This window comes from Ursus maritimus, unplaced genomic scaffold (assembly GCF_017311325.1).
Source record: "Ursus maritimus isolate PB19 unplaced genomic scaffold, ASM1731132v1 scaffold_11, whole genome shotgun sequence".
NCBI lineage: Eukaryota > Metazoa > Chordata > Mammalia > Carnivora > Ursidae > Ursus > Ursus maritimus.
In genome coordinates, this window is record NW_024423453.1 from 34,502,717 (window position 1) to 34,514,958 (window position 12,242).

At 34.7% G+C, this 12,242-nt stretch overlaps 1 protein-coding gene across 1 annotated transcript in view; it reads left to right on the top strand.

Annotated features, from left to right (window-relative positions):
• The window catches only part of ABCE1 (ATP binding cassette subfamily E member 1), a 29,468-nt gene that overhangs the window by 341 nt on the left and 16,885 nt on the right, over window positions 1-12,242 (top strand). Inside the window, exons 2-7 of the mRNA XM_008685441.2 lie at window positions 5,849-5,982; window positions 7,105-7,190; window positions 9,992-10,089; window positions 11,080-11,197; window positions 11,786-11,923; window positions 12,069-12,138. Coding sequence (XP_008683663.1) covers window positions 5,880-5,982; window positions 7,105-7,190; window positions 9,992-10,089; window positions 11,080-11,197; window positions 11,786-11,923; window positions 12,069-12,138 — 613 coding nt within the window. The 5' untranslated portion in view covers window positions 5,849-5,879. The remainder of the gene's footprint in view (window positions 1-5,848; window positions 5,983-7,104; window positions 7,191-9,991; window positions 10,090-11,079; window positions 11,198-11,785; window positions 11,924-12,068; window positions 12,139-12,242) is intronic.

Consider the following 12,242-nt stretch of genomic DNA (forward strand, 5'->3'; position numbering starts at 1 on the left):
GACCTGTAACTTGGCCACTGTTGCTCGCCACCCGCGGAGGGGCTGCCAGAATGGACTTAGATGCATCTCCGAGATCCAGACTCCGCCGTCTCCACTCCCCCTTTACTACGCTCTTGCCCGAGCGCGGAACCTTACAGAGAAGGCGACTTCAGAACTTAGCGCATCCTCTTTTTCCCCCGTCCTTACCCTGACGCAGTAAAATGGACATGCTGTCACACGTGCGTATGTGATTCTAGGAAGTCGTGGCCTTTTCTTCCACGGCTTTTCTGGTGATTATGGAATGAGTCATGGCATTTTGCCGCCATGAAGTCGAATCCTTCTTATCCGTTCCCCGTCTTTATAGAAATGACGGACAGTTGTCGCTCTACTTTTCTCGTAGAGCCCCGTGTATTCGGTTATCCCAAGTAATCTCCCAGTTCAACGCCTGTAGCTTTTTGGTGCGCTTTTATTAGCACTTGGCACTTTTCTTCTTGGTGACTTACTTGTTTTCCCTGTCTTTATATAAACTGCATGAGATCAGGAGCGCAGCGGTTCCTATCTTGTAAACACGATGGCCAAAGCCAATTTCCACATCCCATAAACTACATAAGCCTATTTTCTCTTTTTTGTGTGGTAAAGTCCATAAGAGTGAGAAATAACTGTCAAAACAATGGGGAGGGGTGTGGGAGAGGTTATGCTGGGGAGTTTTTTGTTGTCGGTTTTTTTACCCTCTCTTCCACAGAGACTGCTAGCTAGGCATTTATGATAATGGTAGTTGTGTTGCATTTCTCATGTAATACATTTGTCTCATATACTGAAAACTTTCGTACTATGTCAGCTACCGGACAGTAATGCTTTGTCAATGTTAACCAAGGGCTCTTACCTGTATTTGTACCAAAAGGGTATTTTTTTCGTGTTAAAAATCTTGTTATGCCCATTAAAAGCATTTTCTTAGGAAGAACATTTAATACAATTTCTGAGAGGAAAAAAAAGTATTAACTGGGTGTCCCTTCTAAATGTCTTCAGTTTAAGACTCTGAAATCAAGAGTTGTGCACCACTCACAACTTACATGTTGTATAACACTAATAACCTACAGTAACCGTAGGTTGGAATATTTTATGTGATATCAGGCATTATTTGTTCACAGCAGTCTTAAATGCTTTCACATGATGTTGTAATAATTTTGGTCTTAGACTGAAAATGCTTTCCATAATGCCTCTCACTTCCTTTTTTCCTCCCAGCTGGAAGAATGACAGTGAGGGACATTGAGTACGTATTTTGAACACAGTTTGTCTTCAGATCTGAAATATCTTCAAATTCCTCTTCACTTCCAGGAGTCTGTTACTATCTCCCCGCCCTCCGGCAGATTTACTGTGCTGTATCTCATTGAAAAAGAAAGTAGGGATCCCTGTTCCCCAATTCTTGAAAATAATATATTAGTCATTATTGTTCACACAAGTAACAGTTCTACAAAGAATTGATATTCCTTATTCTTAAATGCATTATAATTTACCACTGTTTATTATACAGATCAGCTTATTAATCATCTCTGGTATGTTTTAATTTTTCTGTAAGTCATCTCTTTCAGTCACTTGGTTTTTAAAATGGTTTGAGATATCAGATGAAACACTTTAGTGGTTTGGCAGAAATAAAGTTTAGCATCAGCAATTTTGTGATAAAAGATTTATCCTCTAGAAGGGACTTCATGACATTCACTCACCAGGTAATTTGTATGGTGTCCAGCTTTATTTTAATAACTAAAGACTTCAGTTTTCAGAGAGTTGTCACTTAGAGTGAAAGCTTTTTTGTAGCAATTCAGAAGTCATTTAATTTCTTTCTCTTCCAGTCTTTATGAAAACTGGACCAGTTTTTAAAGGCTTTAAGGGGGTAGAGTGGATGTTAGTTACCATAATTCTATTTATTACATAAATACTTGGGTGATTTTTTTTTCTTTATATACTTTAGCAGATAGCAGTCACTATGAAATAATCGACAATATTTCTGAAGTCACTATAACCTATAAGAAATTATTTACTATAACTAAATTCATTTTCTCATTTATTCAACAGAAATATTTGAGCTTTTATGATGTACAGGGCACTAGTTTAGCCACTGGGCTGAACGGACAAGAAATTCCTGCCCTCATGATGGAGTATCTTTTACTTGGGTTGGGAAAAATACTGTGTGTAGAGAGAAAGAGTATATAAATAATGTATATAGACACGATAAATATGTACATAAACCGTATGTACACATACATATGAAATATATACTGTGCAGTATAGTAGGAAGAGCCAAAGAGAAAAAGCAAATTAGAAGAAAAACCAGAAAAGCGGTTGGGTATATTTTTTGGTAGTATAGCTAGAAAAGGCTAACTGAGAAGTAAACATTAAAGACCTGAAGTAATGAGCCTTATAATTCACTAGGGGGAATAGCATTACAGGCAGAGGGAATAGAAAATGTCAGGGCCCTGAAACAAGAACATGTCTGACGTGTGCTAAAAACAGCAAGGAGCCAGTGTGGCTGGAGCAAGATGAACAAAAGCTAGAGGAGTTGGAGATGATATCAGAAAGTAATAGAGGCTGATCAGTACCTCATTAGTTATTTTAAGGACTTTGGCTTTTACTCAGAATGAGTAGGGAAGCCATTGTAGGACTTTTAAGTAGAGGAGTGACATGATCTGGCTTACACTTAAAAAGGATCATCCTGGTTTCTGTAGTGAGAAGGAACACTAAAGAGTCAGAGTAGAAGGAAGGTAAGAGTAAAGCAGAGAGACCTGATAGGGAGCTATTAGAGTAATGCAGATAAGCAATAATGGTGACTTAGACCAGAGTGATGAGAAGTGGTCAGATTCGTGAAGGTAAATTGGACAGAATTTGCTCTTGTGGCGTGTAAAAGATAACTTCAAGGATTTTGGCTTGAGTAAATGGAAGACTGGAGTAGTACTATAACAGAATGGGCAAGACTGCTAGAGAAGCAAATTTTGGTGGAGACTTCAGGAATTCAGTTTCGGAGATGCATGTTAGACCTTTAGGAAGAGATGTTGGGTAGTCGGGTAGATAGATACACAAATTTAGGGTTAGGAGAGGTATCCTGGCTAGAGATAGAAATTTGGGAGTTAGCAGCCTATGAATAGAATTTAAAGCCATGAGATCAGAATAGAATACCTTAGAAAATGAATATAGATAAAAAATGTGACCGAGTATTAGAGCACCTCTCAACTTTCAGTAGCCTAGAAGATGAGAAGAAGTGACCAAGAAAATAGGAGGAAAACCTGATTAGTGCTGTGTCCCAGAACCAAGTTAAGAAAGGCTTTCTATCTTTAGGAAAAAGTCATAATTTGTGTCAGATGCAGTAGATGTTCAAGTGAATTGAGAACCGTTAATTAACTATTTGCTTTACTCATGTGTAGAGTAGCGATGACCTGATAAGCTGTTTTAATGGAATGATGGGCACTAAAGTCTGAAATGGAGTCCAGAAAAAATACATAGAAATTTGGAACGCTGACTATAGGCAACTCTTTTAAGTAGTCTTGCTGTGAAAGGAGGGCGAAATAAGGCAATGGGAAAAGATGGGGTCAGATAATAGAAAGTTTGAATGCTGATAGGAACGAGCCAATGGAAAGAATAATTGATGATGTGAAAGACTGGAGATAGAATTGTTAGAATATTCCCCTTAACAGACATCTTTTAGTGTGCAAGTGGACTTTACCATGGAAATATATATAATGTGATTGCTTGTTGGCATGAGGGTTCACATGAGGTGACACTAGTCAGCATGGCTTTGCTTTTTTGTCTACCATTTTCAGCTTTATGTGTGCAGGTGAAGAGTTGTATGTAACCAGGATTGTAGTTAAGAGTATAAATGATTGACAAAGAAATTTTAGCTGGGTACAGAGGGACATGAAGATACAAGAGCTGAGGAACAGTGGAAATGTGGTAGAATCTAGAGATAATGATAGTAGATCTAAGGAATGGAGGAGTTAAAAGGTTATTGGATTGTTGGGTACAACAAGGGTAAACTGAAAGGAGTGGTGGTTGGAGAATGGGGTATTTGAAATGGAGGTTATAGAAGGATTGCAGTTACTGGTAATAACAAGGTCAAGGGTTTCACCAAAGGAATGAGGGATTGAGGGAGGGTGAAAGATCACTGGAGGAGAGAGGTTACTGAACTAAGAAGACAGGGTATTAATAGAAAGATCATCTATGAACATACTGAAATCAAGAATTATGGTAGGAGCTGTAAGAGAGAGAGTGAAACTTAGCCAAGGGCAGAAGTCTTCAAATGGAAGGGGTGATCTGATAGTGAATAACTAAAGCAGTTGGATGATCTGAGAGGCAAAAGCTGACTTTTTAGGGAGGAGGATGAGATAAGATAGTCTGGGAGCAGCACTGAGGAACATACTGTCTTATCCCTCTTTAAGCCTAATGGTATTGCTGTGTGTGAGAAAGAGGTCTACAAAGGGAAGCAGTCAAGAAAAAAAAATCAGAATTGATTGTCCCAGTCCTTGATAGAAAAGGCCAACAGATTGCCTTTGTCAGTGGGTAGTCTTTTGGCTTCAGGTTCTGCCATTACATACTGGATTAACCTGAAATTTTAAGATCGTTTTTGGAATTATTAACTTTAATCACTATTCTGAGAAAATTGATGTCTGTCACTAAGTCCAATATTGTAGAAGATTTTTAAGTGCACTTTAACTTTAATTGCATAAGTGATGGCACTGGTAATTATCAAGACTTATAAAAGCTTTGAAAGTGAGCACAGTCCACACCTAAACAGTTCCTTGGTCTTTTCGTTTTAATGCTATTAGCATAAAATTCATCTTGGCCATATTACAAATTCCCAGAGAAATGCAGTTTTTATTTTTTCCCCTTAATCAACATCATGGTCACAACCTTAATAATAACTTCCGTTACTAGCATCTTTAATAGTCAAATAAGACATGAAGTAATACTTAACTTGAGAGAGGGAATAAACATCTTTTTTTTTTTTTTTAATGAGTTTTTATTATATTATGTTAGTCACCATACAGTACATCCCCGGTTTCCGATGTAAGGCTTGATGATTCATTAGTTGTGTATAACACCCAGTGCACCATGCAATACGTGCCCTCCTTACTACCCATCACCGGTCTATCCCATTCCCCCACCCCCCTCCCCTCTGAAGTCCTCAGTTTGTTTCTCATAGTCCATAGTCTCTCATGTTTTGAGAGAGGGAATAAACATCTTAATTACGTATTACTTTTTCACATCAGCTCCTATTCTGTTTTACTGACTGTTTCAGATACTGGTATCAGTATTAATTGTGGAGATACTATATCATTTTTGTCCATCTATCAAGTATAGTTTCCACATCCCCTTTGTTCTTTTTCCTTTTCCTAGCCATTCTTTTTGCATAAGAGCTTTTGGTTTGGTTTGTCTGTTTGTTTTTTTCTTTGAAATTGAATTAAATGTATAAATTTGGGGAAGGTTGAAATCTCTGGTATTGACTATTCTATATTATAAAAACTGAGACAGTATGTCATTCTATTTGTTCAGGTCTTTTATATTTCTCGGTTATGGTTTGAAAGTTTCCTCACATGTATATAGTTTTGTTGATTCCTAGATCCTTTTTTTTTGTGACCATTGAAAATGGTGATCTTTCTTTTTTATATAAATCTTCTGATTAGTAGTATATATGTAAAATTGTGTTTTTTCAGCCTTACTAAATTATTTTATTGCTTTTACTTGTTTTTTTAGTAGTTCCAGATAATCATATCTGAAGATAGTGATAATTTATGTTCTCATCTCTAGCTTTTATGCCTGTGACTCATTTCTCTTAACTAATTGCATTGATTGTGCCATAACTTTGTTAATTTTTCTTTAATAGAAGAGCTGGATATTCTTACTTTCTTAGAATTATGGCGGATAAATTAACGAGAATTGCTATTGTCAACCACGACAAATGTAAACCTAAGAAATGTCGGCAGGAGTGCAAAAAGAGCTGCCCTGTGGTTCGAATGGGTAAGCTGTTCTGTGGATCATTTAAAGATAAGAGAAGGTTTTAAATAAATTGGCTTCATAGTCCTCTAGGCATATACTTATTTCCTATTAGTTTCTTTAAAATATAGAGATAAGACCAGATTTTGTTCTAAATTTCTTTTACTGCTTTGTGACTAAATGATCCTATTTTTGTTAATACGAATATGTATTATTACCAATATTTTTTAAAATTCATTTTGACTATAAAATCAGTTTGTTACTGAGATTCTTACTGTTTTGGAAAAGTACTGTAGTTACTTTAAGTTATGGAGAAAGGACTACCAATGTATTTGTTTTTGATAGTATTCTCATTTTAAAAATCAAGAATGAATAACTTAAGAAGAATAGCTAATTCATGAGATTTTGCTATATTTTCAAGATTAGAGAAATTTAAAACAATCCAGAATTATTGGTAGTCTTTAAGGGTTATGTTAAGGTAATTGTTACTTTTACTGTGCTGGTGAGGCGTAAGCTTTTTGAATCTTAAAAGAAACTTTAGATGTCATCTATTATATTCTACCATAGTATTTAGAAATTCCATTATTAATATCCCTAATGCCAAGTTTAATTTCATGTGTATATTGGATGACTACATACCTTTTCGGAGTTTCCTTGATTTAGCTGGTGTATTATATTCCTTTCTCTACATTACCATTTCCAGGGCATATTTTGTGAATTATATATTCAGGTCAAACAGCTTAAAAATAAAACTGTTTTGGAGGCACTTGTCTGGGTCAGTAAGAAGAACATGCAACTCTTAATAGATCTCGGTTCCATGACTTTGAGCCCCAGATTGGGGGTAGAGATTACTTAAATAAGTAAATAAACTTTTAAAAAAATTTAAAAATAAAGCTTTCAGGATCTGCCATCGTTTTTTGAGCATATTTTCTTCCCCAGTAGTAAATTAATATGTATTATATTAAAATTAATCCCCACAAAGCACTGATTTTTTTAAGATATTGTCTCAATTGTATTTTTTTGTGTGGTCTTTGTTTTTGAAAATCTGCTTTTGTATGGAGATTTGGAACCAGAATTACCTAAATAACAATGTTCAGAAAATTAGAATGGCAGGGAAAATAACTAAACTCTCTTTTCCTTTGCCAGGAAAATTATGCATAGAGGTTACACCCCAGAGCAAAATAGCATGGATTTCTGAAACCCTTTGTATTGGTTGTGGTATTTGTATTAAGGTAAGTGATATTTTATTTATGGGCTCAAATTTGGAACCCGAAGAAGAAGTCAGAAAATTCTGAATACATTATAACTATTTTTAAAGAAGCAAAGTATAAAGCAGTGAATTAATGGGGCGTCTGGGTGGCGCAGTCGTTAAGCATCTGCCTTCGGCTCAGGGCGTGATCCCAGTGTTCTGGAATGGAGCCCCACATCAGGCTCCTCTGCTAGGAGCCTGCTTCTTCCTCTCCCACTCCCCCTGCTTGTGTTCCCTCTCTCGCTGGCTGTCTCTGTCAAATAAATAAATAAAATCTTTAAATTTAAAAAAAAAAAAAGCAGTGAATTAAAAATGCAAATTTAGGAAAATGGTATTCTATCAATAATATTTAATATTGTTGCTTTTTGAACTAGTTAAACCACCCTATGTAAAAGTTATCCTTGCCATACTCAACTTTGGAAAGACATTTCTAACCAAAATTAATTTCTCTTTTTTCATCCTTTTTTTCCTCACCCTTTTATGAGAAGGACATTCTTTCCCATGTCTTTACAAGTACTTCTTAGAAACGTAAATACAAAAAGTATGAGTCATTACATATAGCACTTTCGAGTCTGTATTTAATTTTAAATCACACCTTTTAAATAGAAATGCATACAGCCAAAATTGTTTTAATTTAACCTAATTCATAAGTGCTTCTGCTATATTATACATTTTTCTGTTGGCGTTATCACAGTAGTATAATTTTTCAAAATACTTCAGTTAGTTTTTGTTGCATCGAATAGTTCGGTTAGGGCTTTTAACTTTAAAATGATAGATTTCTAAATTTAGTTCATAAACAATATTTAAGAACCAGTGCATTACATTCTTAATTTACATATTTTTATTTGTAGATAATATTTTTAGAAAGGAACTTTACCAGAGTATGGATACCACCCTGTTAACTGATTTTAATAAGGCTTATGTGTATTTTACATTGGTTTCTGAATCCTTAGTTAAGTATCCAGAAAGATTTCATTGGTACATAAAAGTGTACCTTGTTTTGAAAATATAATCAGGAAACATTACTGCCAGCAAACATTTACTAATCTCATTATGTGCCTGTCAGTGTTGCAGGTGCTGGAGATCTGATTTTGAACAATATATTATCTTCTACTCTGTTTTCTTCTTTACTGCTATAGCAAAATGAGATACCAGATTTGCAGTATACTTCAGTGGCTGAAAAGATACTGATGTGATGACTCTGGGGGTGGGGGTAGTATATACCCTCTGAACACTAAGATACTTACAAACTGCCCCTCATAGATGAAACAGTATGGATTTTTTTTTCCTTATAGATTTAAAGAAGCTTAGATTACTTTGCAGCCTATAAACATTTTATGTACATTGATAGAATAATAGAAAATTTGTGTGAATGGAGGTAACTCCACTGGCAGAAATCTATCTTATGTAAAGAATTAATAGTTTTGGTTAGGGGGTGGTAATTACATTGTTAGAATACAAGAGTTTTGTTTTTGTTTTTTAATTCTCGGTGTTCTTATAACTTATAAAATGGGAGTTCACTCAAATCTTTTTCTACAGAGACTTTTGAATTGATTCCGTCAGGTCTTTAAACAGTTCTGCTGAACACATCTCTAATCTAGGGTTTTATTCTTTGAATGTACCTTTATAGTTCTCTGAGAAATTTTTCTGATCACATTGATGCTCTTATATAACCTTCCAATTCTTGCCATTCTTGTTCCTTGGACATTTATCTGATTGATAATCAACTGTTATTTGAGTATGTTTTTCTAAGAATTTTTTTAATGTGAATTTACTTAATTGAAATATAAAGCATCTTTTTCATACAAGATGGTTAAAAACTACAGTGGAAAGACATTAATCCTTGCTCTGTGCAAATATTATGCTAGCTGTTGATGGGACATAAATAGACCAAAAAAAGGTACAATCCATAATAGACTTAACCTTAAGCCTAACTAAACCTTAACCATAAAGACCTTAAAGGACTCTACAAAGTAGAAAAGAAAGCATACAAAGACAGGAAGAAGGAAGTAGTGAGACAGCATCTGTCATCAACTGAATATGGAATGATATACTCAGTAACCATGTTTTATCTTGCCTCTTAGCCTCATCTAATAATGTTAAAAAAAACAAAGAGAAAAAAAACATCAATTTTTATAAAGTGTTTCAGTAAGTATTAAAAACATTTAAAGTCTAATAAAAATATGCTAGTCACTAAGGGAGAAAATTCGTTAATATGATTCTTGCCTTCAAGGAACTTTTATTTTTTAAGTAAATAAGAAAGTGAAGCAGTATTTTATATCCTTGTGAAATTCCCACATTTGGGTGGGTTTTTTTTTTTTAAGTTTATTATTTTTTTTAATCTCTACACCCAATGTGGGGCTAGAACTCATGACCCCAAGGTCAAGAGTCGCATGCTTTCCTGGCTCAGCCAGCCAGCCAGGCTCCCCATAATTCCCACGTTTGGAAGATTGCTTATAAAAAAAATTCTTAACGTATTTGTTTTAGTCATATGTATATATTATATATCTATGTAATAGATATATATGTGTGATTTTTTTTTTTTAAGATGTGTTCATTTATTTCAGAGAGAGTGCATGTGAGGGTGGGAGGGCAGAGGAAGAGAATCTCAAGCAGACTCCCCACTTAGCGGGGAGCCTAACATGGGGCTCTGTCCCACGACCCTGAGATCATGACCTGAGCTGAAATCAAGAGTTGGATGCTTAACCAAATGAGCCACCCAGGTGCCCCAGTCATATGTATATTTCTAAAAATTAACACAAAATTCTTTACTTTAAATAACAGAAATGCCCCTTTGGCGCCTTATCAATTGTCAATTTACCAAGCAACTTGGAAAAAGAAACAACACATCGATATTGTGCCAATGCCTTCAAACTTCACAGGTATATTTTCAAGTCAGCATTCCTCTCTACTTCAGTCAAAAGTAAAATACATTTGAAATTTTCAGAGAAATATAAAAATGGGAAAAGTTATTAACCATCCACTAAAGAGAAATGCAAAACTATAACATCATATGGAATCAAGCTGTATATGTCAGTGGTTCATTCTGGCTAACATTAGAATTACCTGGTATTTTTTTTTTTTTTTTAAACTAATACCTTGGTTTCAGTCCAGTTGAATTATATCATATCCCCAGATAGAGTCTAGACCTCAGTAAGTCGTAAAAGCTCCCAGGTGATTTAAATATACAAGTGAGGTTGAGAATCACTATTGTTAATAATACCCTTATCCCCAAATAACTTTTAAGGGAACTTGTTCTCAGTTTTATTTACCTATTAATCTCATCTACAGAGAATATTACTCTGAACTTGGACATACGTTGTAAATAAATCACAGGAGTTCTTTGAGGTTTTTAATTTCTGCTGAACACTGATATTTCGAATCTAGGAGTCTAGATTTACTAATAAAAAGGTATTTCTCAACCTGCCAGCTTTAAAGAGCCTACTGCAACAGGGAGAATGAAGTGGAATATTTCTGGTTGATGTGGCACTTTTCTCCTTGTAAGTAAATGGCAGGCCAAAAAAAAAAAAGACAGTGTGAGGTTGCACCTGCTATGTAATTTTGTACCAGAGCATTTGGTTATACATTAAAACTTAGCCTTATATGTAAAAGAGAATTACTTTAGAATGGACTTGAATGAAAATTGAAAAATAAAATTTGGAGTAATATTGGTCATGGATGCATTTCTAACAATTAACAGTTAATCTTGGCTGGTCTTTTTTTTCTAATAGCCAATAATATCTGGCATATATTTCTTAGCTTATTAATGAATGTGTGTGGAGTGCACGTGCATTAAAATACATGATCCTAATATGATGTAGCTTTTTCTGCCCAAGTCCAAGTTTTATTATTTTTTTGTATACTTATGACAGGTTGCCTATCCCTCGTCCAGGTGAAGTTTTGGGATTAGTTGGAACTAATGGAATTGGAAAGTCAACTGCTTTAAAAATTTTAGCAGGAAAACAAAAGCCAAACCTTGGAAAATATGACGTATGTATACTACCTTATGAAAATGAATACTTAGGTCAGTTTTATGAGACTTTGAAGGAGAGCATATAATTTTTTTAATGCTCCTATTTTCAACATTATTCATTAATTAGTGCTGAGAAACTATAGATGAAACTCCTTTTTAATTAAGATCTGTTAATGCTACTTAACAGACAAATCTGGGTTTCCTTAAACTGTTAGAAGTTTTAGATGCCAGAGGATTCTATTTGGATGTATAGTTAACCCTTGAATAGTGTGGGTCTTAGGTGTACTGACCCCCACACATACATTCGAAAACCTGTGTATAACTTTTGACTTCCCAAAAACTTAACTATTAATAGCCTACTGTTGACCAGAAGCCTTAGCAAGAACAGTGAATTGCACATTTCATGTATGTATTATATACTGTATCCTTATGGTAAAGTAAGCTAGAAAAAAGATGTTACTGAGTAAATCATAAGGAAGAGAAAATACACTTATAGTACTTTAATTATAAAAAAAAAATTTACCCATGTTCCTCAGGAGTCAACTGTATAAGTCATCCTTTTTGCATTATTATGTATTATTAAATTCAGATACTTATATTTCTAGGATCCACCTGATTGGCAAGAAATTTTGACTTACTTCCGTGGATCTGAATTGCAAAATTACTTTACCAAGATTCTGGAAGATGACTTAAAAGCCATTATCAAACCTCAGTATGTAGACCAGATTCCCAAGGCTGCAAAGGTCAGTTATTCTTTAGGAGGAATTTATGTATTACATATTTGTGGAGGTATCAAAGATGTATCAAACTAAACTTGTTTTACTTTGTAACTCACTTTAATATTGAAAAAAAAAATACTAGTTAACTATTTCTGGTATATTATGACAGGGGACAGTGGGGTCTATTTTGGACCGGAAGGATGAAACAAAGACACAAGCAATTGTATGTCAGCAACTTGGTGAGTGTTTATTTTGTGTACATGTTTTAATAGGCCCTGAACTTAACTCATAAAGACAGTTACCTTTTATATGGATTGCTGAAATAAATGGGAAAATTTCTAGT